Raw genomic sequence first — 22,600 nt, 5'->3', positions numbered from 1 at the left:
TTTTTTTTTTTTTTTTTTTTTTGAAGTCTCAAAAATTTTTTTGAGACTTCAATCGATTACCCTACATTTTTTAAAATTGTACGAGAAAAACAAAATTGGCGTAGGAATAAATAAATATCAATAAATATCAATAAATATCAACGGTCGAAGAAAGGATTGATTTGTTTCATCAAATCATTTTACAAGATTTATTTTCTACAAAAAAAGACGAATTTCCCACAAACTACATGAATTTTCAAAAAATAGTTTAATGCCTAAATAAAAATATCAATTTTTAACCAAATAGTTTAATTTTTACCCAAAAAAGGATCAAATATGAAGCAAAACTGGAATAGTTGAATTTTCCGTTAAAAACCTAGTTTTTAAGAAACAAAAAAAACGGATTTTCCGAAAAATAGTTAAATTTTCTATTGGAATAGTTAAATTTTTAGTTGAAAAATTGATTTTCAAAAAGCAGTTACATTTTTAAAAAGAGACGAATTTTCTATTAAAATTATGAATCTTTCAACAAAAAAAATGAATCTTTAACAAAAGAGTTTGACTTTTAACCGTAAGTATTTGAATTTCAAGACAAAGAAGTAAATACCAAACGAAAAATGTAAACAAAATTTAAATTATAATTCAGAAATATTTTCTCTTCGAAGTAGTACTTCTACTCTAAAAACTACTTAAAGTATTTTATTTTTCTAAAATTTGAAAGAAGGAACCTATAAATTATTAAAATTTTTAATTCTAAATTCTAGTTTAATTCTTTAAAAAACTTTCGGTTCGATGTCAAAAATTCCCTGTTCCAAGTAAAATTATATTTCTTTACTAAAACTCCCTCTCCTAAAATAAAAGCGATAGTTAGTTCACTAATATGCGCTGCAACTGCAAACAAAATAGAAATCACTTTTCAAAATCGACAAAAATGATTAAAATAATGAACATTTAAATTCCGCTACGATCAGAACCAAATTCTACTTTTTTTAAATTGAATACCCGGTCATAGTTAAATAGTTATAAATATATTTTCCACGAAATAGTTACATTTTCAACGAAACAGCAGAATTTTCAACCAAAAGTATGAATTTTCAACAAAATTGTTAAATTTGTATCCAAAAAAGATTGCCGTTGACTTGTCAAGATCAAAAATTAAATTTTTGAACAAAAAATAAGTTTCTGCAAAAAAAAAATAAAATTTTTATCAAACTAGTTAAATTCTCTACCAAATGGTTGCATTTTAATCCAAGAAAGATGAAATTTATGCTAAAACACATGGATTTCTAATTTAAAAAATGACAAATTTATTATTTTGAAGTTAAAGTTTGGTCCAGAAAGAGTTTCAGCTCAGTTTTCAAGACCAAAATATAAATTTAAAACAAAAATAGTTCAGTTTTGAACCAAACAGTTGCATTTTTGTCGAAGAAAGATGAAATTTCTCTTAAAACATATGAGTTTTTAATTTAAAACCAAAAGTAATTTTTCAAAAAAAATAGTTGAATTTTCATACAGAAAAAAATTCAGTTCTTTTTCTAACACCAAAATATTAAATTTATAGAAAAAGTGAGTTTTCTACGAAATAGTTAAATTTTCAATAATACAGCAAAATTTTCTACCAAAAAGTATGAATTTTCAACAAAATTGTTGAGTTTTCATTCAAAATAAAAAATCCAGTTCACTTTTCAAGATAAAAATATAATTTTTTTAACAAAAACTAAGTTTCTGCAAAAAAAAAATGGAATTTTCAATTCAAATAGTCGAATTTTGTTTCAACCCAATAGTTGTATTTTAATCCACGAAAGATGAAATTTATACTACTACAGATGAATATTTGATTAAAAAAACAATCAATTTTTTTATTTCGAAGTTGAACTTTGGTCCAAAAAAAAGTTTTAGCTCATTTTTAAACATCAAAATTTTAATTTAGAACAAAATGTAGATTTTCACCGATTTCCATTCAAAACAAAAAATCCAGTTCACTTTTCAAGATAAAAATATAATTTTTTTAACAAAAACTAAGTTTCTGCAAAAAAAAAATGGAATTTTCAATTCAAATAGTCGAATTTTTTTTCAACCCAATAGTTGTATTTTAATCCACGAAAGATGAAATTTATACTACTACAGATGAATATTTGATTAAAAAAACTATAAATTTTTTTATTTCGAAGTTGAACTTTGGTCCAAAAAAAAGTTTTAGCTCATTTTTAAACATAAAAATTTTAATTTAGAACAAAATGTAGATTTTCACCGACTTTCATTGAAAACAAAAAATCCAGTTCACTTTTCAAGATAAAAATATAATTTTTTTAACAAAAACTAAGTTTCTGCAAAAAAAAAATGGAATTTTCAATTCAAATAGTCGAATTTTTTTTTCAACCCAATAGTTGTATTTTAATCCACGGAAAATAAAATATATACTACTACAGATGAATATTTGATTAAAAAAACGATAAATTTTTTTATTTCAAAGTTGAACTTTGCTCAAAAAAAAAGTTTTAGCTCATTTTTAAACATCAAAATTTAAATTTAGAACAAAATGTAGATTTTCATCGAAATAGTTCAATTTTTAACGATACAGCAGAATTTTCAACCAAAAAGTATGAATTTACAGCAAAATTGTTGAGTTTTCATCCCAAAATATAATTTTTTAAACAAAAACTAAGTTTCTGCAAAACAAAATAGTTTAATTCTCTACCAAATAGTTAAATTTTCATTCAAGAAAGATGAAATTTATACAACAGATGAATTTTTAATTAAAAAACGACAAATTTATTACTTTGAAGTTGAACTTTGATCCAGAAAAAGTTTTAGCTCATTTTTCAACACCAAATATAAATTTAGAACAAAATGGAGATTTTCTACACAATTACGCAATAGAATTTGCAACCAAAAAGTATGGATTTTTAAAAACATAGTTAAATTTTCTACCAAACAGTTAAATTTTTGTCTAAGAAAGATGAAATTTCTCTGAAAAAATATGAATTTTTAATTTAAAACAAAAAAGAATTTTAAAAAAAGTTGAATTTTCACATAGAAAAAATTCCAATTCTGTTTTTAACATCATATTATTAAATTTATACAAAAAGTAAATTTTCTACAAAATAGTTAACTTTTCAAAAATACAGCAAAATTTGTAACCAAAAAGTATAAATTTTCAACAAAATTGTTGAATTTTCATAAAAAAATCCAGTTGACTTTGCAAGATCAAAATATAATTTTTTAAAGATCTAAGATTCTGCAAAAAAACTGAGTTTTCAATCCAAAAACAACGAAAAATTTATTATTATGAAGTTGAACTTTGAACCAAAAAAAAGTTTAAGCTTATTTTTAAATAACAAAATATAAATTTAAAACAAAATGTAGATTTTATTCGAAATAGTTAAATTTTCAACCAAACAGTTCCATTTTTGTCTAAGAAAGATGAAATTTCTCTTAAAACATATGAGTTTTTAAGGTAACACCAAAAAGAATTTTTCAAACAAAAAAAAAAGAGTTGAATTTCCATTTAGAAAAAATGTCAGTTCTGTTTTTAACACTAATATATTAAATTTATAAAAAAAAGTTAATTTTCTACGAAATTGTTAAATTTTTAACAATACAATAGAATTGGCAACCAAAAAGCATGGCTTTTAAATAAAATAGTTAAATTTTCATCCAAACAGTTGCATTTTTGTCTAAGAAAGATAAAATTTCTCTTAAAAAATATGAATTTTTGCTTTAAAACAAAAACGAATTAAAAAAAAAAACAGTTGAATTTTCATCTAAAAAAAATGTCAGTTCTGTTTTTAACACCATAATATTAAATTTAAACAAAAAGTCAATTTTCAACAAAACAGCAGAATTTTCAACCATAAAGTATAAAATTTCAACAAAATTGTTCCATTTTCAACCCAACAGTTATGATTTTATCCAAGAAAGATGAAATTTCTTCTAAAACAGATGATTTGAAAAAAAACCTTAAAAGAAAATACTTAAATTTTCATCCAAAGAAGATTCCAGATCACTTTCCAACACAAAAATAAGAATCGTAAGCAATAAGTTAATTTTATGCTTAATAGTCGAATTTGCAACCAAAAATTATGAGTTTGAACAAAAAGAAGCAATATTTCTACTAAAAATATGAACTTTTGAAACAAAAATACAAATTTGCAGAAAAAATATTTTTCATCCAAAAAAGATTTCAGCTGACTTATCAGCAAGAAAATATAAATTATAAAACAAAAGGTTAATTTTCTAATAAAATAGCAGAATTTTTAACCGAAAAAAAATATTTTTAAAATCCTCAAATGGTACACTGGTGCGAGTTAGCACCAGCACGGGATTATCCCCACCATGACAAATGTGCCCGAACCCCAAGGTTTCAGTTTCAAGTCCGGTTAGTTCCAGTTTCGTTGATTTCTCCGAGATAGAAGGACAAGAATATCGAATTGGTGCGAATCAGTACTTGTGTACCTTTTACGTGTGGCAAAGTGTTTGCGAGCTGGAATTTTTAAATATTGTTCTCAAGTAAAGGAGTTTCGTTCGTTTGTTGAACGTAAGTATGTTTATGTACATGTATTTGTTATTTCTCGATTTTTCATGATAGTTTCCAATCAATTTTGGATTTCTTGTTGGAAAAATTCGCGAGAAAATCTAAATAAAAAGATTTTTATGTCATTGTTGCATTACTTTCATTTCCCTTCCTTCATAACTGTAAATCATGCATTTGAAAATACCCCAACTTTGAACTACCGAGAAAAAGGGGATTTTTTTCAAAAAAATTGATTTTTCAAAAACGCCGCTTTATTTATAACAAATTATCACGGGGAAAATTAATAATTATCCAAATTTCTATAGAACTATTAGATTCAGCAGGAAATTTCACACAAAAAATATGTGTTTAACATTTTTCTAGTCTCAATTTTCTTTTTTATATTCGAAGTTGAAAATGCAAAAGCCAGATTCGCACCAGTGTACGTTTAGTAGGGGCCAGAAAGAATTATATCGTTTGAGGGTTAAAAAAACAAATTTGAGGACTGTAATTTGTTTTTCAAAATCTTTTCTAAGCTCTAGAGCATATATTGTCTTCAAGAAAATATGCCAGACTCACTCCATCTTTATCCTCGATGATGTCTTTCCCGATCGATGCTAATGTCGTCCACTTACAGTTATTTATTGCTTTCGCGCTACACCTCTTGTGAACCTTATATTTACACACCTCGCAGCTCAAACCGTGCGAAGTAACCCCTGCAACGTAAATAGACGGAGATTGTTTGTAAAGAGGGCTGGAAAGAAAGAGCGTAAAGATGGGAAAACAAACAGGAAATCGAAATGATAATTACCGTATAAGGCATCTCGACAGACGTTGCAATAAGTTGGCCTGGCATGACTTGTCGCGTACCACTGATGATTTCCTCCTAGAAGTTCTGCTGTTCCTGCATCCTGGGGAGTTTCTGCTCCACCTTTTAAAGCTCCTATCCAGTCCTCCATGTCTTGTCTGTTTTCACCGCAAAGGACCAGCGATCGAAAGGGTGTTATCACCTGCAAAAATAGAGAAATTCATTTTTGTTGGTAGTTCTAATCGAGGACAAAATTCCCGGCCACTTTCTGATTTTTCATCGTTTCGCAAACTTTTATTAAAGGTCGCTAAAGTTAAACAATTCGAACTCTCAGAGCTGAAAATTTTTTCATTTGAAGTAATGAAAACTGAACTGTAAATTAAAGGGATAAATTTTCAATTGAAGTGATGAATCTTTACCAGGAATAGTTGAATTCATACCAAAAAAAAAAGAATTTTCAACCAAAAAGATACATTTTCAACTAAAATGATGAAGCTTTAACTGGAATGGTTGGATTTCCAATCAAGAAGATTAATGATTAAAATAATTGTCAACAAAAGAATAATTTTCTTTTTTGAACAAAATAGTTGAATTTTTAACTAAAGAGATGAATTTATAATTAAACTGAGGAATTTTTACCTGAAGTAGTTGAATACAAAACCAACAAGATGAAGTTTCAATCAGGAAGATTAATTTTCCACTAAAAAAAGACAAACTTTGAAAAAATACATGAATTTTCAATAAATTAAGATACGTTTTTAACCAAAAATTGAACAGTTAAATTTTGAGTCCAAAGAAACAGTTGTCAACAATAAAAAAATGAATTTTCAAACAAAAAGATGAATATTTGGAATAGATCAACATTACCAAAAAATTTAATAGTTAAATTTTCATGTAACAAAGTTTATTTTTAACAACAAAAAAACAAATTGTCAATAAGCACGTTCAATTTTCAACCAAAGATGTGAATTTTCAATTAAAAGAAACAACTTTTCAACAAAATAGAATAGAATTTTTAATTAAAATAACGAATCCTCAACTGTATTAGTTGAATGTTCACCAAAAAATTACTTTTTAACCAAAAGGATTAATGTTCAACAAAAAAATAAATTGTTACCAAAATATATGAATTTTCAACTAAAAAAGATCAAATTTCAATCAAAACATGAATAGTTAAATTTTCAGTCAACAAAATGAATTTTTAACAACAAAAAATTGATTTTTTTACGAAATAGTTAAATAGTTAAATTTTCAGTTTAAAAAATTAATGTTAAACAAAAAAGGGATGAATTTCCAATTGAAATGATGGAATTCCCAACTGGAACACTTACATTTTTTGTTAAGAAAGTTAATTTTTAACAAAATAAAAACGAATTTTCACCAAAACTATTCAATGTTCAAACAAAAAGTTCAATCTTTAACTAAAGTGATACGTTTCTAGCGAGAATAGTTGAATTTTTAACCAAAAATTAAATAATTAAATTTTCAGTTAAGAAAATTAATTTTCAACCAATAAAACAACAAATTTTCAACAAAATAGTTAGATTTCCAATCAAAGAGATATTTTTAAATTAAGTGACGAGTATTTAACTGGGATAGTTAGATTTTAAACCAAAAAGATGAGTTTTCAACTAAAATGACGAATCTTTAACTGAAATGTTTGGATTTTTAATCAAAAAGATTAATTATTTTGTACAAAAAATATGAATTGATAACCAAAAACATGAATTTTTAATGAAGAAAGATCAATTTTTATCTAAAGTAGTTCAATTTTCCACCAAAAAAGTTAATTTTCTATTAAAATGATAAATCTTTGACTGAAATAATTGGATTTTCAATCCAGAAGATTAATTATTAAAATAATGGTAAACAAAAAAAGAATTTTCTAAACAAAATAGTTGAATATTCAACTAAAGATTTAAATTTATAATTAAAATTATGAATCTTTACCTGAAACAGTTGAATACAAAACCAAAAAGTTTAATTTTTAATGAAGAAGATTAATTTTCTACCAAAAACAAATTCGGAAAAATACATGAATTTTCATTTAAAATAGATACGGTTTCAAACCAAAAATTAAATAGTTAAATTTTAAGTTCAAACAAATAGTTTTTGATAACGAAAATGTATTTTCAACAAAATAATTAATTTCAACCAAAAAGATTAATTTTTCACTGGAAAAGCTAAATTTTTACCCACAAATTGAATAGTTAAATTTTCAGTTAACTAAGTTAATTTCCAACAAAAAAAACAACATATTTTTAACCAAAGAGATAAATTTCCAATTAAAATAATGAATCCTTAACCAAAAATATTAATTTTCTAAAAAAAAAGAAAAAGAATTTATACCAAATAAATGAATTTTCAACTAAAAAAATTAATGTTCAACGAAATAAATATGGATTTGCAACTGAAATGATGGAATTTCCAACTGGAACACTTGTATTTTTTGTTAAGAAAATTAATTCTTATCAAAATAAAAACGAATTTTCACCAGAGTTATTAAATTTTCAACCAAAAAGATGAATCTTTAACTAAAGTGATACATTTTTAGCAGGAATAGTTGAATTTTTATCAAAAAATTAAATAATTAACTGTACAGTTAAAAAATTAATTTTCAACCAATAAAACAATAAATTTTAAAACAAAATAATTAGATTTCCAATCAAAAAGATGAATTTTTAATTGAAATGACGAATGTTTAACACAAATGGTTGGATTTGCCAGCAAGAAGATTAATTATTGAAATAATTGTCAACAAAAAAATCATTAAAAAAAAAAAATAGTTGCATTTTCAAACAATTCATTTTTAACGAAATAATTCATTTTCAACCAAATTAGATGAATTTTCAAGTGGAGTAATGGAAATGACCACGAAGAAGATTACTTTTGATAATTTTTTAGCGAGATTGGTTGCATTTTTAACCAAAAATTGAATATTTAAATTTTTAGTTAAAAAAATTAAATTTCAATCAATAAAATAACAAATGTTATACCAAAAAGATGAATTGTTAACAAAATACATGAATTTTCTATCGAAAAAGATCAGTTTTTAAGCAAAATAGTTAATTTTCCCACCAAAAAGATGAATTTTAAATTAAAATGATGAATCTTTAACTGAAATAGATCTGTTTTCAAATAAAAAAATAATTTTATACCAAAACAGATGAATTATTAACAAAATTGATATTTCAAACAAAAAGATTTTAATTTTAAAACAAAAATAGTAGGATTCTATCAAATACATCAATTTATAACCAAATACTCTAATTCTAAATAAATAAAAAATGTAATTACCAAGTAAAGGAACCCCCAAATTTTTGACAAAATAGTGAAATCTATCATTATGGAGCTACTTTACAAATAAAAACATATTGTTATTTAATTTTATGTTACAATTAAAAAAAAAATTAAGCAACTTCTCGAAAAAATTCCTTGATCTTTCCAGGTACATAAAAATTCCCTGAAAACTGCAGGTTTCCCAGGTGATGAAACACCCCGTGTAAATCAGAAATCATTACACTCAACCATTAAAACTCACTTACATAAGCCTTTACTAAAACCTTAATTTAGAAAAAAAAACCATTAAATCTAAAATGAAATTAATAATTCCTAAATTGCTTTTTTTCCGAGGAAGTGAATTTTTCAATAAAGAAAAGTGCTTTCCTTTTTTAAATCGTTCCAAAATATTGAAGCTGTCAAATCTGCCAATAATACTAATACTCCTCCTCCGCAACAATAGATAAAAGTTCTGAATATATACAGTGTATTTTTAAAAAGTACGCCAAGGATATAATTCACCAAAGGTTACTGATCGCCACTCTTTTCTTTTCAATGTTTATTTATTGTTGCTCATTCTACCTAACCTAAAAGTAAGGTTATGTTTTTTTATACCTTAAATCGGGAGCGATTTCTTTCCTGCTTTGGAGGCATTTGAGCGACGGCATCTGAGCACAACTTATTTTTTAATATATCCCACCTACTTATCACGAAATTTGTCATTCGTGAAAATAAAATGTAAAGAAAATAAAGCAAACGAACTAAAGATTGACGAGACTCGAATTTCGTACGTCGAGATTTCTAATTTTTTAGGCCACATGCCCTAATTTTTAAGGCGCATGTCACAAAGAGATGTTAAAAAAATAAATACAAAATACATAGGTATCACATCACATAACGTCACATCACATACATGATACACAAGTTTTTGTACAAAATCATACAACAAAATTAAAAGAATCTTATTCATTTCAGTTTGCACAGGTGGCGCTTTGAAATCGTGAATTTCGAACGAAGTACATATATTGAATTTTCATAATATTTTTGTTGTGTTTAAATTTAATTACTAGTCTGATTTTTTTTCGAAATGGTAATTTTAGGTTAATTTTTAATTAAAATTTGAAGTTTATGGAGCTTACGAAAATTTATTTACGTGGATTATGTCCGATGAAAGTGCCCTGAGACTAAGGAAACATCGTCTAATACGCCTCTTTAGCTCAGTGGTAGAGCACTGGTCTCGTAAACCAGGGGTCGTGAGTTCAAACCTCACAGGAGGCATTTTTTCTAAATTTTTTGTTGCTATTGAATACTTTGTCTTTTCTTAAAATGTTGAAATGCTACATTCATTTCATATAAACTTAACATTTCTATTCCTAATAGCATGAACTTGATACGATTTTTTAATATGAAATTATTATATTTGTTAAATTTTTATACTAAAATTAATACTTTGTATCAATTAATAAATAAAGTTTAAGCCTATTATAATTATTTTTAGCATTTTTATCTCAGAATAGAGATTGAAATTCTAGGTTTCTCTGAACGTTTATACTAGAGTCAGGCAATAATAAATTAAACAGAAATAATTGTTTAAAAAATGCATTAATATTTATATTGAAATTTCTCTGAAAATGGTGCTAGAAAATTTGCAGTTTTTCCGAAGATTGTCCACTTCTTATCCATTTTTCAATTAGAGTGAGGGGATAATTAATTTAAGTTAACGATTATAATTTTTCAAACAATTTAAAAATCATAATTATTTAAACGAACTATTATTGTTTATAACTATTTTCTCATAGAGTAATGCTAGATTTTCGCGGTTTTTTCTCAAAGTTTCCACTTTTTGTCAACTTTTCACTCAGATTTAGGTAATCATTAGATCAGATCAACAAAAATAATTCTTTAAACAATTTATAATTATGTTCAAATATATGAACTTTTGGTAACGCTAGGGAATTGCGGTTTTTTCTCTAATGCTTATCTTTTTGTCCACTTTTCACACAGAGCGATGTAAAAATTAATCAAATTTGACAAAAATCATTTCTTAAAAAAATTATTATTGTTTAGAACTACATATCTTGTCCTATAGTAATGCTAGATATTTGCAGTTTTTTCGAAAATTTTCGACTTCCTGTCATCTTTTTACTTAGGTAATAATTAATTCAATTGAACCAAAATCATTATTTAAAGAAATTATTATTGTTCATAACTATCTAATTATTAATAATTTAAAATCAAAACTCTAATATACTATTTCGCATACATATTAAACATTAAAATTGTTAGGACTTCAATAAATTATTTTTATCAGTTATTCAAAAACTACTTAAGGTTCTACTCAGCGGCACTAACCCCAAGGAGAATAAACTTCTACTGAGGGGTAAAGATTTCGTACAGTGGTGGAAGGATAGATCGAGAATATCTTAAATATTACTCAATGGAATCATTGTTTTTTTAAAAACAATTTTTGAAAAAGTGTCAATGTTTTTAAAATATTAGGAAACAGCGTTCATTCATTATTTAGTTTTTATTATTATGATATTGTAAAATATGGAGATAGAAATAAGAGAAATGTTTAAATGACTTGAAAGTGATCTGAAAATCTAGAAATAATTAAAATTAATAGTATAGGTTGAAAAATTATGTATGGATTCGAGCACATGGCTGGCCTGATGATAAGTTAGACAAATTTGTATTGGATTTATAAAAAACTGTTTAGGTAAAATTTATTAACCAATCTTTTTCTACGATATATTTATTGTAATCGATCAAATTAATCAGGATACGTTCTCGCATCACTCATATTTGCCAATTAAAAAAATGATTGGTTATTTAACTCTGATCTACTTTTTCTCCAAATGCAATTTTTTCGTATCCGATTTATATCTGCTGGCATATAGCAAAGGGATATATTAGAAGCATTGTTTTTCATACTTTAAAAAATTCAAAGATACTTACAAAATGGTGCTCTCATATGTAATATTCGCGAATCTGTTGATAAATATAAATTTAATCGTGCGAATTATGGATTTGTGCCCTTTCTGTTTTATTTCACTTTTTTTTACTTATTTTCCCTTATTTTTCGTGCATTTTTGGTTAATTTATTCACACAATATATTTTCCAATTTTCGGGCCCCCCCCCCCCCCCGGGAAGGTTGACGTCTCTGGTCTTTTCTAAAAATTGTAACTTTGCTTTCGATTGTTCTTCATGAACAAATAATAAATAAGCAATAGAGAAAATCATTTTTGAAATAATCTCTTTCTTTTTTGTGAATATATTTATCTGAAATAAAACAGATATTTGAAATATTCCTCAAATTTTTTATATTTATTGTAAATTTTGTTTATGAACATCGTTTAACTAATTTACAGTTGTAGCCGATTTAAAAAAATGACAGCACGGAGTTATTAATACTCTGTGACACAGTTTTATTTTGACCTATTTAAGAAAAATGAATATATTTTTTCCGGTTACGAACAAATTAGGTGGGGGGAGGAGTCACTTACCTAAAATCGAAAATTAAATTTTTACTGGTATAAGTTTAGACCGTCCTAGTGAGCCCGAACCCAAACTGGAAATTAAAAAAATTTAATTTCATATAAAAGAGACGTCAAATTCCTTATTTTTCAATCTCTTATGTAACATATTCTAGATACCTATAACCCGTTTCACAAAAAAAAAAAATAATAAAAAATTTTATATCATTAATTTTATTTTAAAACTTTACACAAATGCATTAAAAACTCTGTAAACATACATTCGTTGACTAAACTTTATAGCACAGAAGAAACAGAAGATAAACTTTTCATTGATTTCTGACGAAAGATTCTCTGCAACAAAAATTAACTTCACAGGATAAACTTTACACAAATATCGGTTAAACTTTCTTTTGTTTTTCCATGACAAGCACATGTTTTTTGAAAGACGCGAAGTTGGCTAAACAAAACTTTATCGCTCTAAAAAATTTCCTGCAACAAATTTTATTCTTAGTTTTTTCTGTGAGTGTTTTATACTCCCGGCTAGCCCATAAACCTTGTTCATTATCTCGAGATTTTAATTTACTAAAAAAACAGCTAGAAAAAGATAAAAGTAAAAGGTAAAGCACACTATGCTGGAGGTTGTCATAACTCTTCTTTTGTCATAAAGCTTCTCATAGAAGGGGATGACTCAAGCGAAAAGCGGTAAAGGGGTGGTTGAAAGCATCCCTTGAATAACTTACCTCATACCAGCAGAAAAAAGCCTTTCATTCACATTTTCCGAAATGTTGAAATTAAAATAAAATTTTTGATTATTCTCTCTTTTCCGCTTCCTTGGGTTTGGTTGAAATAGACTGCATCAGATTTCAGGCCCTAATTGGGTGCTGGCTATCCCTTTCTCATTCAAATATTTATTTGCACATTTCTAAAAAGAGCCAACATTTTTAAAAGTATCAAAAATGAACTTAAAAAAAATTAATTTTTCCCTCATCATCTTTTCAGACTTTTCGGGCCCTAATCGGGCGCTGGCTAAGCTATCAGGACCAGCATTTTTTCTAACTGTTGAATCGAAATATTTTTTGCACTTTTCCAAAATATCCAGGATATTTAGAAGACTAGCGTTTGACTAAGCAAAATCGTTTCACTTCTATTCAGCGCCATAATAGACAGATTTGACAGCGCCACACAAGTGGTAAGGACAGCCCATTCTGGCCCCAAATAGTTACCTAATAATTTTCTACACGGGCAAAAAAACAGAGAAAATAGGGCATTGTTTTTACAAAAAAGGAGAAAAATAAAACATTGATTTTTACATGTATTTTTAAATAAATGGAAAAAAAAAACACGTGCGAGTTTTATCTTTTTTCACATAGAATTTTTAAATTAGAATATAAAATTAATATTAATATATGTTAGCTTTATATATGATCTATTATCTGCAACAATAGAAAAGTGCAAGAATAATATTTTTAAAAAATTATGAAAATTGATGAATTAACTTCAGAAAACTGTAAATATTTGGAACCTATATCGATAGTCTCTGTGAAAACTGCTAATAAAATGTCTACATAACATCAAATTGTTAACAGGGCATGAATCGTCTTTAAAATCCAATTTAAAAAATTTTAATTACGTTTCCGCTACAAAATATTAACGAAATCCCAAAACGCATCAACATAACCTGAAGTTGTTGCAAAATTGTAAACATTTTTAAATAAAAATACGAATAATTTCTGAAGAAAAATCTGAAATTGTTCAAAGTTGTGAATCTTCTGTAAAATATTTTTCTTTTATTAAAAATACTCATTTCTGACTAAAATACTATAGAATCCAAAACTTTAAAAAGATCCTAAATCCCGTTCAAATTATAATGATTATTCTTTAAAAATACAATTTTTTTTAACTGCATCGTAATTTAGAATATTGTTCAGAAATATAGGATGACCATTGCCATAATGATCTTAGTTAAAAAAATTCAATTTTCGGCAAAAAAAACACGAGCAAAGCCGAAAAAAGTTAATTGATGAAAAATTTGTTATCTGTGAAATCTAGTATTTTTTTATTAAAAATGTCCTAAAATATCCTGAAATTGTTTAAAATTGAAAATTTTGCAGATGATTGTTTAAAAATGCTAGTTTCCGGTGATAAAACTGACACAACTTTTAGAAATTTCATGTTTATTGGAAACTTTATGATTTTAAATTATTCTTTCCTTTTTTAAGTATTAAAAGCATTAAACAGCACTAACTGTTCTCAATTCATAAAATAGAAAGTTTTATAACAAAAGAAACATGAATAATAAAATCATGATACTTATAATTAGAATTGTCTATTTCTTTCCGAGAATTTCGATTTGGTTCAAAAGCACAATTTTATATATAAAGTTGTATTCAAATCTTAATTATTTCAGTTTGGAATCCGTCAAACAAACCTTTTGTAAATTTGTTATTGATAAGCTTTAGAAATAAAATTTGAGACTACTAAATTAGAATAATTGGGATATCAATATAAATTTTTAATATATTATTTAATAGATTAATATAAATGAACTTGGAATATTTTATTTTTTAATTGTTTAAATTTTTACATTTCAATTAAAAAGGGTACACCTTCTAATTTTTTTTCAAACTTACTTAAATTATATATTATGACTGTACTCATTTTATATTAGCTCTTGAAATTTGTTCTATTTATGCAGTTCTGTTTGTGTTACGATATACTGTTTATTTTATACTTTTTAATTTATTCATAAATAATTTATTTAATTGCTTCAGTATTATATACATTAAATTTATTAATATAAATATTATCAGCAAATTAATTAAAATTTGAATTTTAAGAAGTTAAATTAATGATAATAAACAATGGTTTAGGTTCAAAAAGAATGAAACTTTTACTAAATGCGGTAACATGTACTAGTTTTAAACATGTAATAATTTTGTAGATGTAAAACGAAAAATGGTTATCATAATTCTAACGTACATTTAATCACTTCAGAGAATATTCCTAGTCGTGCCAATATTTTATTTTCAAATGTGGTATATTTCAAAAGAAAAAGGGTAAAGGTTAAACTCAAGGGGATATGGGTAAGACTGTGATCCCTGGGTTCTTAAAGGGATTTAAACAACTCGGGTTATCGCCGCATGCATAATACGTCTACGAGGATGCTTTGTTTAATGTAATACTTGAACCTCATAATCTAAAGGAGATTTTACTAGCAGAAACAAAGGAATTTTTTCAAAAAATGTCTTCGTCGCTCATAGTAATGTACAATATAATAATATAATATAATACAATACAATATAAAAAATAAATAACAATAACATATAATAATAATTTTTAAGTTGGTTTGATGGTAAGAAAAAATAACTTCCTTACTGGAAAACAGGAGGAAAATTATCATTTTTATTATATTATATTATATATATAGAGGACTCTGAAGACGTTGTACTTTCAGGTTTTATTCGACTTTAAACTAGATCGGGTTACTGCAGCCCGGTTCACAGTATTAGATGTCGCGTTGCATTTTACAGGTGCAAAAGAACGTTCAATTTACAATTTAAAAAAAAAGCCAAGAACATGAAACTCTTTCGGAAAAGTCGCTTTGCATTTAGCAGTGAAATTGTTTTTAGATGATGTTATTTGAATATTGCATTAAACAATGCATCCTCGTAGACGTTTTCTGTATGTGGCGAAAACCAAAGTTGTTTTAACCCCCTTAAGGATTTTCGTAGTTTAACTCTGATGAGGGAGCGTCCGCAGTAATTAGGGTTAATTAGGGTTTATCAGGACCGTGTCTGAACTTCGTATCCAATTTAAAGGGGGAGGGGGACGTCAAAAGTTTAGTACGTTTTATGATGATAAATGTGAACAAAGTTTTCAAATTTTGCGAAAGATGGCCTTCCGACGGCACTGCTTAATAATTACATAATGAGTTTGAAAATGAATTTCATATTTAAAACTTTAAACTTTCTCTTCTATTTCCCTCTTCCGACGATACTGCTTAATAATTACATAATGAGTTTGAAAATGAATTTCATATTTAAAACTTTAAACTTTCTTTTCTATTTCCCTCTTTTCCCCTGTTTTTAAGGAAAGGATAAAGTTCCGAATAGTACATACCTCCGAATAATTTGAAACTGCGTACATCCATGTATTTTGAATAGCTGATTACAAAAATGATAGTGAAAACATGCGCAAATTTGATTTTCACGGTAAAAACATCACAGAAAAAACTAAGAATAACATTTGTTGCAGGAAATTTTTGAGATCGATAAACTTCTGTTTATCCAACTTCGCGTCTTTCAAAAAACATGTGTTTGTCATGGAAAAACAAAAGAAAGTTTATCCTGTGAAGTTAATTTTTGTTGCAGAGAATCTTTCGTTGGAAATCAATGTATAGTTTATCTTCTGTTTTTTCTGTGATGAAAAACTCATAGAACTGATGGTTTTCTGTGTTTATCTTAATAAATAATAAACATTTACGAAAAAGCTTTAAATAAAGATTGTAGATTTAAAAAAAAAAAAATTTTAAGTGAAATATATTTTTATTTTGCGAGTTATTGTTTTCGATAGAAATGACGATAAATATGAAAATGCACAGAATTACAGCACTTTAATATGTAGCGGTATCACAGGGGTGCCAACATTATTTCTGTGATTAGTCATAGGGGTGCCTTCCCGCCCCCACGAGAAGTTGGAAAGGAATCATTCAAAATTCGTCAAAATACTTCGGTATCATTTAAAATCTATAAACATTTTTTGGAAGTTCCGCGACTTATTTTAAAACATTTTCTAAATCTCTTCAATTATTCTATATTTTTTTCTTTATAATATATTCTCTTCACTTATTCTAAGGCTTTATTATTCCAACGTTTACTTATTTCAAGTCTTTCCCGCTTGGATATATTACGTGGCGAAGCCCCGTTACTCCCACCACTGTTCCAGTACGGTCTCGCCCGCGTCAGTAGCTGACCAATTAAAAAGAGGCCCGAATAGCAGGAGCAGCCAATGAACTTCGCTTGACAAAATAACCCCATGATTCACGTTATAGGTCCGCCCTTGCAGACTTGACATATCCGATTGCTTACGTTTCTGAGCCCTTCGAATAAGTGAAAGTTCACTTAAAAGGGGGATAGGGCTAAAATTTAAAAAATATTTTTTCCATAATTACTGGACGTTCACTAATAATTATTATAATTTATTTCTAAACATTTTTTTAGCGCTGAAGAATTTATTTGAAGAAAATATAAATAAAAGGATGAAAAATTAGTTTAAGTTTAAAACTTAAAATTTATATAAATTTTACTCCTGAAAGTTTCGATTAAAAGGGAGATTAAGGACTTCTGTATCACCTATCCTCACTTTGTAATGAAGGTATTAAAGAAATTCGAGATAAACCTTTTTATTTCCTTTTTTTCTCTTTTCTCATCTATCCAATAATCCTCGGATACGTCACCGAGACTCCTCGATTGTGTTTAATATTGTGCGCTCTATGACTGAAAGAGTCCACGTGGTTTTATTACAGCTTAAATAGTCTTTGCAACATCCATGAAGCTTTTGTTCCGTATCCATGTGATGCATTGTTCGAGGACTTGTCATGCAAATTTTATGTGTGAACATAAAAAAATCTGATGAAAAATTGAACCAAGAAAATTACACCCTTATTTTAAACAACATATTGTTTTATATATAAGGATTTTTTATTCTCAAAATAACATTCAGAAAGAAATCATTTTCTTTTCTAGTCTTGTAATTATTATTAAACAATATTGAATATTACCAATCATGTTTCCTAAAATTTTTTTGCCATATATCAATATTTGATTATTTTATAAACAAATTGTATAGGCACATGCACATTTTAGACGTTTTTAGGTGAAAAGAAAATTTTTTTCTTCTAATCTTCTTGAAATTATATTTTATGATGATATTTTCTGGAAAAATGTTGCCGTCCCTCATTATTATTTTATTTTAGAAAAAAATTCTATAAACAAATGTACACCACAGATATTTATAGGCAGGAAGAAATAGTTTTTTTCTAGTCTTGTTGTAATTATACTACCAATCAATTTTTAACTTTTGGTTGGCGTTTGTTTTTTTCTTGAATGAAAAATATTTCTTTGTTTAAAATTTAAAATCTTTTTTCGGCTGTTTTTTTGTATTTACAATTACCCTGAAAGATAAATTTTCAACCTAATAGTGGAATTTCTAATAAACAAAAAATAATTTTTAATAAAATCGTTGAATTTTCAACTTACAAAAATAAATCTTCAACAAACTATTGATTTGTAAATAAAGAAGTTCTATTTTCATACAAGTACATAGTTGATTTTTAATAAAAAAAAAGATTAATTTCCTACCAAAAAAGAAGAATTTACATCAAAATAGAAAAATTCTTAAGAAAGAGTTCAATTTTCATCCAATGACTATCAACTTTAAACGAAAAATGGAATCGTAAGAAAATTTCAATAGAAAAAAATTAATTTTGCAAATTCACAAAAAAATTTTTTGAGCATAATAAATCTTCAGCCAATAATGTGAATTTTTAACAAAGTAATTTAATTTTCTACCAAGTATAGTTGGATTTTCAATTAAAAAGAATAATTTCCTACCAAAAACGAAGAATTTATAGAAAAATATATCAATTTTGAACAAATAGTTGAATTTTTATCTAAACACGATCAATTTAAAACCTAAAATGAAATAGGTAAATTTTAAGCTGAAAAAGTTTATTCCCCTCCCCCTCTCCAAAACCAAAAGTTTTTTCAAGAAATTAATTAAATTTTCTAACAAAGAGATGGATCTTCAACCAATAAAACTAATTTAAAGAAAGGCAGTTCAAATTTTAAATAGTTAACTTTGCAGTGCAACAAATTTATTTTACCCTCCCCCCTTATGACAAATAATTTTTTCGGCGAAGTTGTTTAATTTTCAACCAAAGAGATGGATCTTCAACCAATAAAATAAATTTTAAATAAATAGTTGATTTTTCAGTTAAAAAATATGAATTTTAAAATAAAAATGAATTATTCCGAAAATTTTCAAACAAAACAAAAAAACTAATTTTGAGCAAAATAGTTCAATCTTCAGACAATGAAAGGACTGTTTTACAGAGTAGGTCAACTTTTAGTCAACTCGTAGGACTTTCTTAGGAAAAATCTATAATTAAATAAAAAAAAAAGGTGGGGTTATGAGTAAACTAACTTTGAATATTTTCAGAAAAACCGTAGGATTTTATAAGTTTTGAACTTTTTAAACATTTTCCAACTGATGAAATTACCAACGGATAGAATTTTTTTATTTTAATTTTCCAAGAAATATGTAAGAAATGTGTCGATACGTGACGATTGGTTTTCGAAATATGAATTTTGAAAACAAATTCGATGATAGCCTCTTTGAAACATATCTCAAGTTAGAAACGACCAATCTGGTTGTAAAATGTATCAAAATTAAGATACTAAAAAATATATTTAAAAAATTAAAAAATTAAATTTTGTTTAATACGCTTTAGAAAAAAATAAATATACAACATATAGAAAACCAATCTGTAAAATTTTTTTTCCAATGCGATTATCAATCTTAGCAAGACAAAATGCATTAAAAAAATCTATAGCTTCACTAATTAAATTTTTTTTTTAATTTCTAGTATTATATATATTACTTATTCATTTTGAGATAATTCTTACCTGCAAAATGTGAGGAGCACTCCTAATATTGCATTCCGCGAATTTCAAGTCCGTTAAGTCGATTGCATTGAAAATTGCAGCCTGAAACAAAATATTAAATAAAGCGCGAATGAGATATATTAGTTTCGAGTTATATGAAATTATTTTTAAAATAGAAGCAGACAGGAAATGTCAGTTACAATACATAAATGATGCGGTTGACCCCTTTATTATAGACTGTGAGCTATTTGTAATCAACATATATATTATATTGGGAAACTGATGCATCCATTATTGTGGAATCTATAAAATGCATCACACTCAGCATAATTAGATTCGCTTAAAAATTAATTGATTTAATTTAGTCGTGTTACCGAGGCCTGGCGAACCCTGGCGCCCCACAGTGGGGTGAAATAAAGAAACGAGGTTCAAGTGACATAATATAGAACGCAATTTTGCACCGATTTTCTGCTTTTGTTGGAAAAATTCAGGACTACGTTTGCAGAAAATGGTGCAAGTAAGTTTTTTTTTGCTTATTCAATTTCTATTTTAATGCAAAAAGCGAAAAAAGTGTTGATTTTTTTAATTTCAGTTTTTATCTCGTAGAAATTTTTTTGTTATACTTCCCGTCATTCAGATTTAATGCTCGCAGAGGTGTTAGAAAGTAAAAATTTTAACTTGTGAAGTAAATTATTTTAAACAAATAGTATTAACAAATAATCGAAATTAGGGAATATTCACTACTTCCTTATTTTACAAACAAATTTTTATACAAATGTAAACTTTAGGCTAGAGACTAAAATAAAGAAAATTATTTTTTGGCTTATAAACGCATACAAGGTGTATTTTTTATATAATTTGTTTATAAATTTCACAAATTCCATTTTATTACAAAATTTTCTCAAAGCAGTTCATTCGCAATTTAATTTGGAAACGATTGTATGAAAGGACGATTTTTTCTGCCTAGAATGTTGATTTCATTACCTAATTTGTTCTTGAATAAACAAATATTAATGCGCGTCAAAATTATTTCAGAAAACATCATTGGAAATATGAATTCAGCAAGTTCAGAAGAAAAACTAATTCTTTTCGCTTAAAAACGCCTTATACGTGAATTTGTTTACATAATTTGTTTATAACATAAACAAATATAAATGCATAGCGAAATTTGTGCAGAAAACATTATTGATAATATATAAACAACAGGACCAGAAGAAAAACGATTTTTTTTCTGCCTATTAATGTCCCCGATGTACGTTTATTCATATAATTAGTTTATAGAATTAATTAGTAACATTCACTCTTAATTTCTAATGGCCACTTGTAATCCTAACAGTGAAAACAAGAAATTTTTAACTAGAAATATGCTTTGAAAATGAATATTTCCAAATAACATTTAGTTAACAATTTTATTTATTTTTCAGGCCTCTGTGCACTGAATCCAAATGACGGAAAGTATAAGAAAAATGAAAAAAATGAAATGAAATTTAAAACGTCCACACTTTTTGTGCTCTTTGCATTAACATAAACATTAAATGAACAAAAATATGACAAATCTACTATCATCATTTTCTGAAAAATTTTGTTCAAAATTTATTTAAAAAATAAATAAAAGATCAAAAATCGGCGCGCCATTGATTTCTAAATGTCAATGGGTTAAAATAAAAAGATGACGTTTAGAATGACATTCAGAACTCAAATATTCACCGATTTTCGATTTTTTTATTTGTGTTTTAAAATAAATTTTGCACTGAATTTGTCAGAAAATGGCGAGGGTAAATTTTTCATATTTTTGTTTATTTAATTTTTATGTTAATGCAAACAGCAAAAATTGCTGATTTTTTAAATTTCAATTGTATGTTCTACGTAAATTTTTCTTATACTTTTCCGTCATTCTAATTCAATGCATAGAGTTATAAACAAATTGTATGATCAAATATTTGACATTAGGAATAAATATAAATATCGACATCTTTAAAGTATATTTCTGCATTTTAAAGTATATTTCTGTATTTGTACATCGCAGACATTTATACGCAGAAACAATTAATTTTTTTCGACTCTTGTTTTAATTAGATCACCAATGACGTTTTCTGAAAAATTTTATTACTCATCAATATTTGTTTATTTTCTAAACAAATTATGTAAATCAATGCAAATTTTAGGCGTTTTAAGAAAAAAGAAATAGTTTTACTTGTATTATTTTTCAAGTTATATTGAAAATTCTTTCGGGGAACATTTGGTCATTTCTTGCTATTTGTTAGTTTTATAAACAAATAATATGAATAAATGCACATTTTAGGCGTCTTTAAGCGAAAATAAATAGTTTTCTCTTGCATTATTATTTAAATTATATCGAAAATGAGTTTAGAAAACATTCTGCCATTTCTGGCTATTTTTTATTTAATAAACAAATTATATAAAAAAATGCATATTTTAGTTGGTTTTAAGCCTAAAGAAATTGCTCTTTCTTGTATTATTTTTAAATTATATTGAAAATGATGTTTTCAAAAATTCTCAGTGCCTCAATTTATTATTGCCTGATAAATTTAGAACTTTTTTTAGACAGATTGCATATATACCGAATTGTAAAAAGTAGTAGATTCCAAATATATTATTTTCAAATCAGACTTCGCAAAATAAATAATAGATGAACAAAGAATACCTGCTAAAGAGGTTCACTTTGGTGGGGGATGATAATCTAACTGATTATATGTATCCAAATTATTCACATAGGATGATTAAAAAAAAAGTTTCGAATTTGAACAGTAAATAGTTTAATGAAAATTTTTAAACTCTTTTTTAACGAATATAATAATTTTATACAATATAATATAATTTAATATATAAAGCAATACCGAAATAGATAGAAGAGCT

At 26.1% G+C, this 22,600-nt stretch overlaps 1 protein-coding gene and 1 non-coding gene across 6 annotated transcripts in view; one reads left to right on the top strand and one right to left on the bottom strand.

The window, feature by feature from the left end:
• LOC117168299 (diacylglycerol kinase eta) overlaps nucleotides 1-9,533 on the bottom strand; it is a 71,246-nt gene extending 61,713 nt beyond the window's left edge. For all 5 annotated transcript variants that reach the window (XM_033353839.1, XM_033353838.1, XM_033353842.1 and 2 more), the window contains exons 1-3: nucleotides 9,195-9,533; nucleotides 5,304-5,502; nucleotides 5,072-5,208 (exon numbers count right to left, since the gene is read on the bottom strand). In XM_033353839.1, the coding sequence (XP_033209730.1) occupies nucleotides 5,072-5,208; nucleotides 5,304-5,502; nucleotides 9,195-9,302 (444 nt within the window). In that variant the 5' untranslated portion in view covers nucleotides 9,303-9,533. The remainder of the gene's footprint in view (nucleotides 1-5,071; nucleotides 5,209-5,303; nucleotides 5,503-9,194) is intronic.
• Nucleotides 9,534-9,785: 252 nt separating this feature from the next.
• Trnat-cgu lies at nucleotides 9,786-9,857 on the top strand. The gene has a single exon. It is a non-coding gene; the product is annotated as a tRNA-Thr (tRNA).
• The last annotated feature ends 12,743 nt before the right edge of the window (nucleotides 9,858-22,600 follow it).

This window comes from Belonocnema kinseyi, chromosome 2, assembly GCF_010883055.1.
Source record: "Belonocnema kinseyi isolate 2016_QV_RU_SX_M_011 chromosome 2, B_treatae_v1, whole genome shotgun sequence".
NCBI classification, from domain to species: domain Eukaryota; kingdom Metazoa; phylum Arthropoda; class Insecta; order Hymenoptera; family Cynipidae; genus Belonocnema; species Belonocnema kinseyi.
This window is presented reverse-complemented; position numbering and strand designations above follow the sequence as displayed.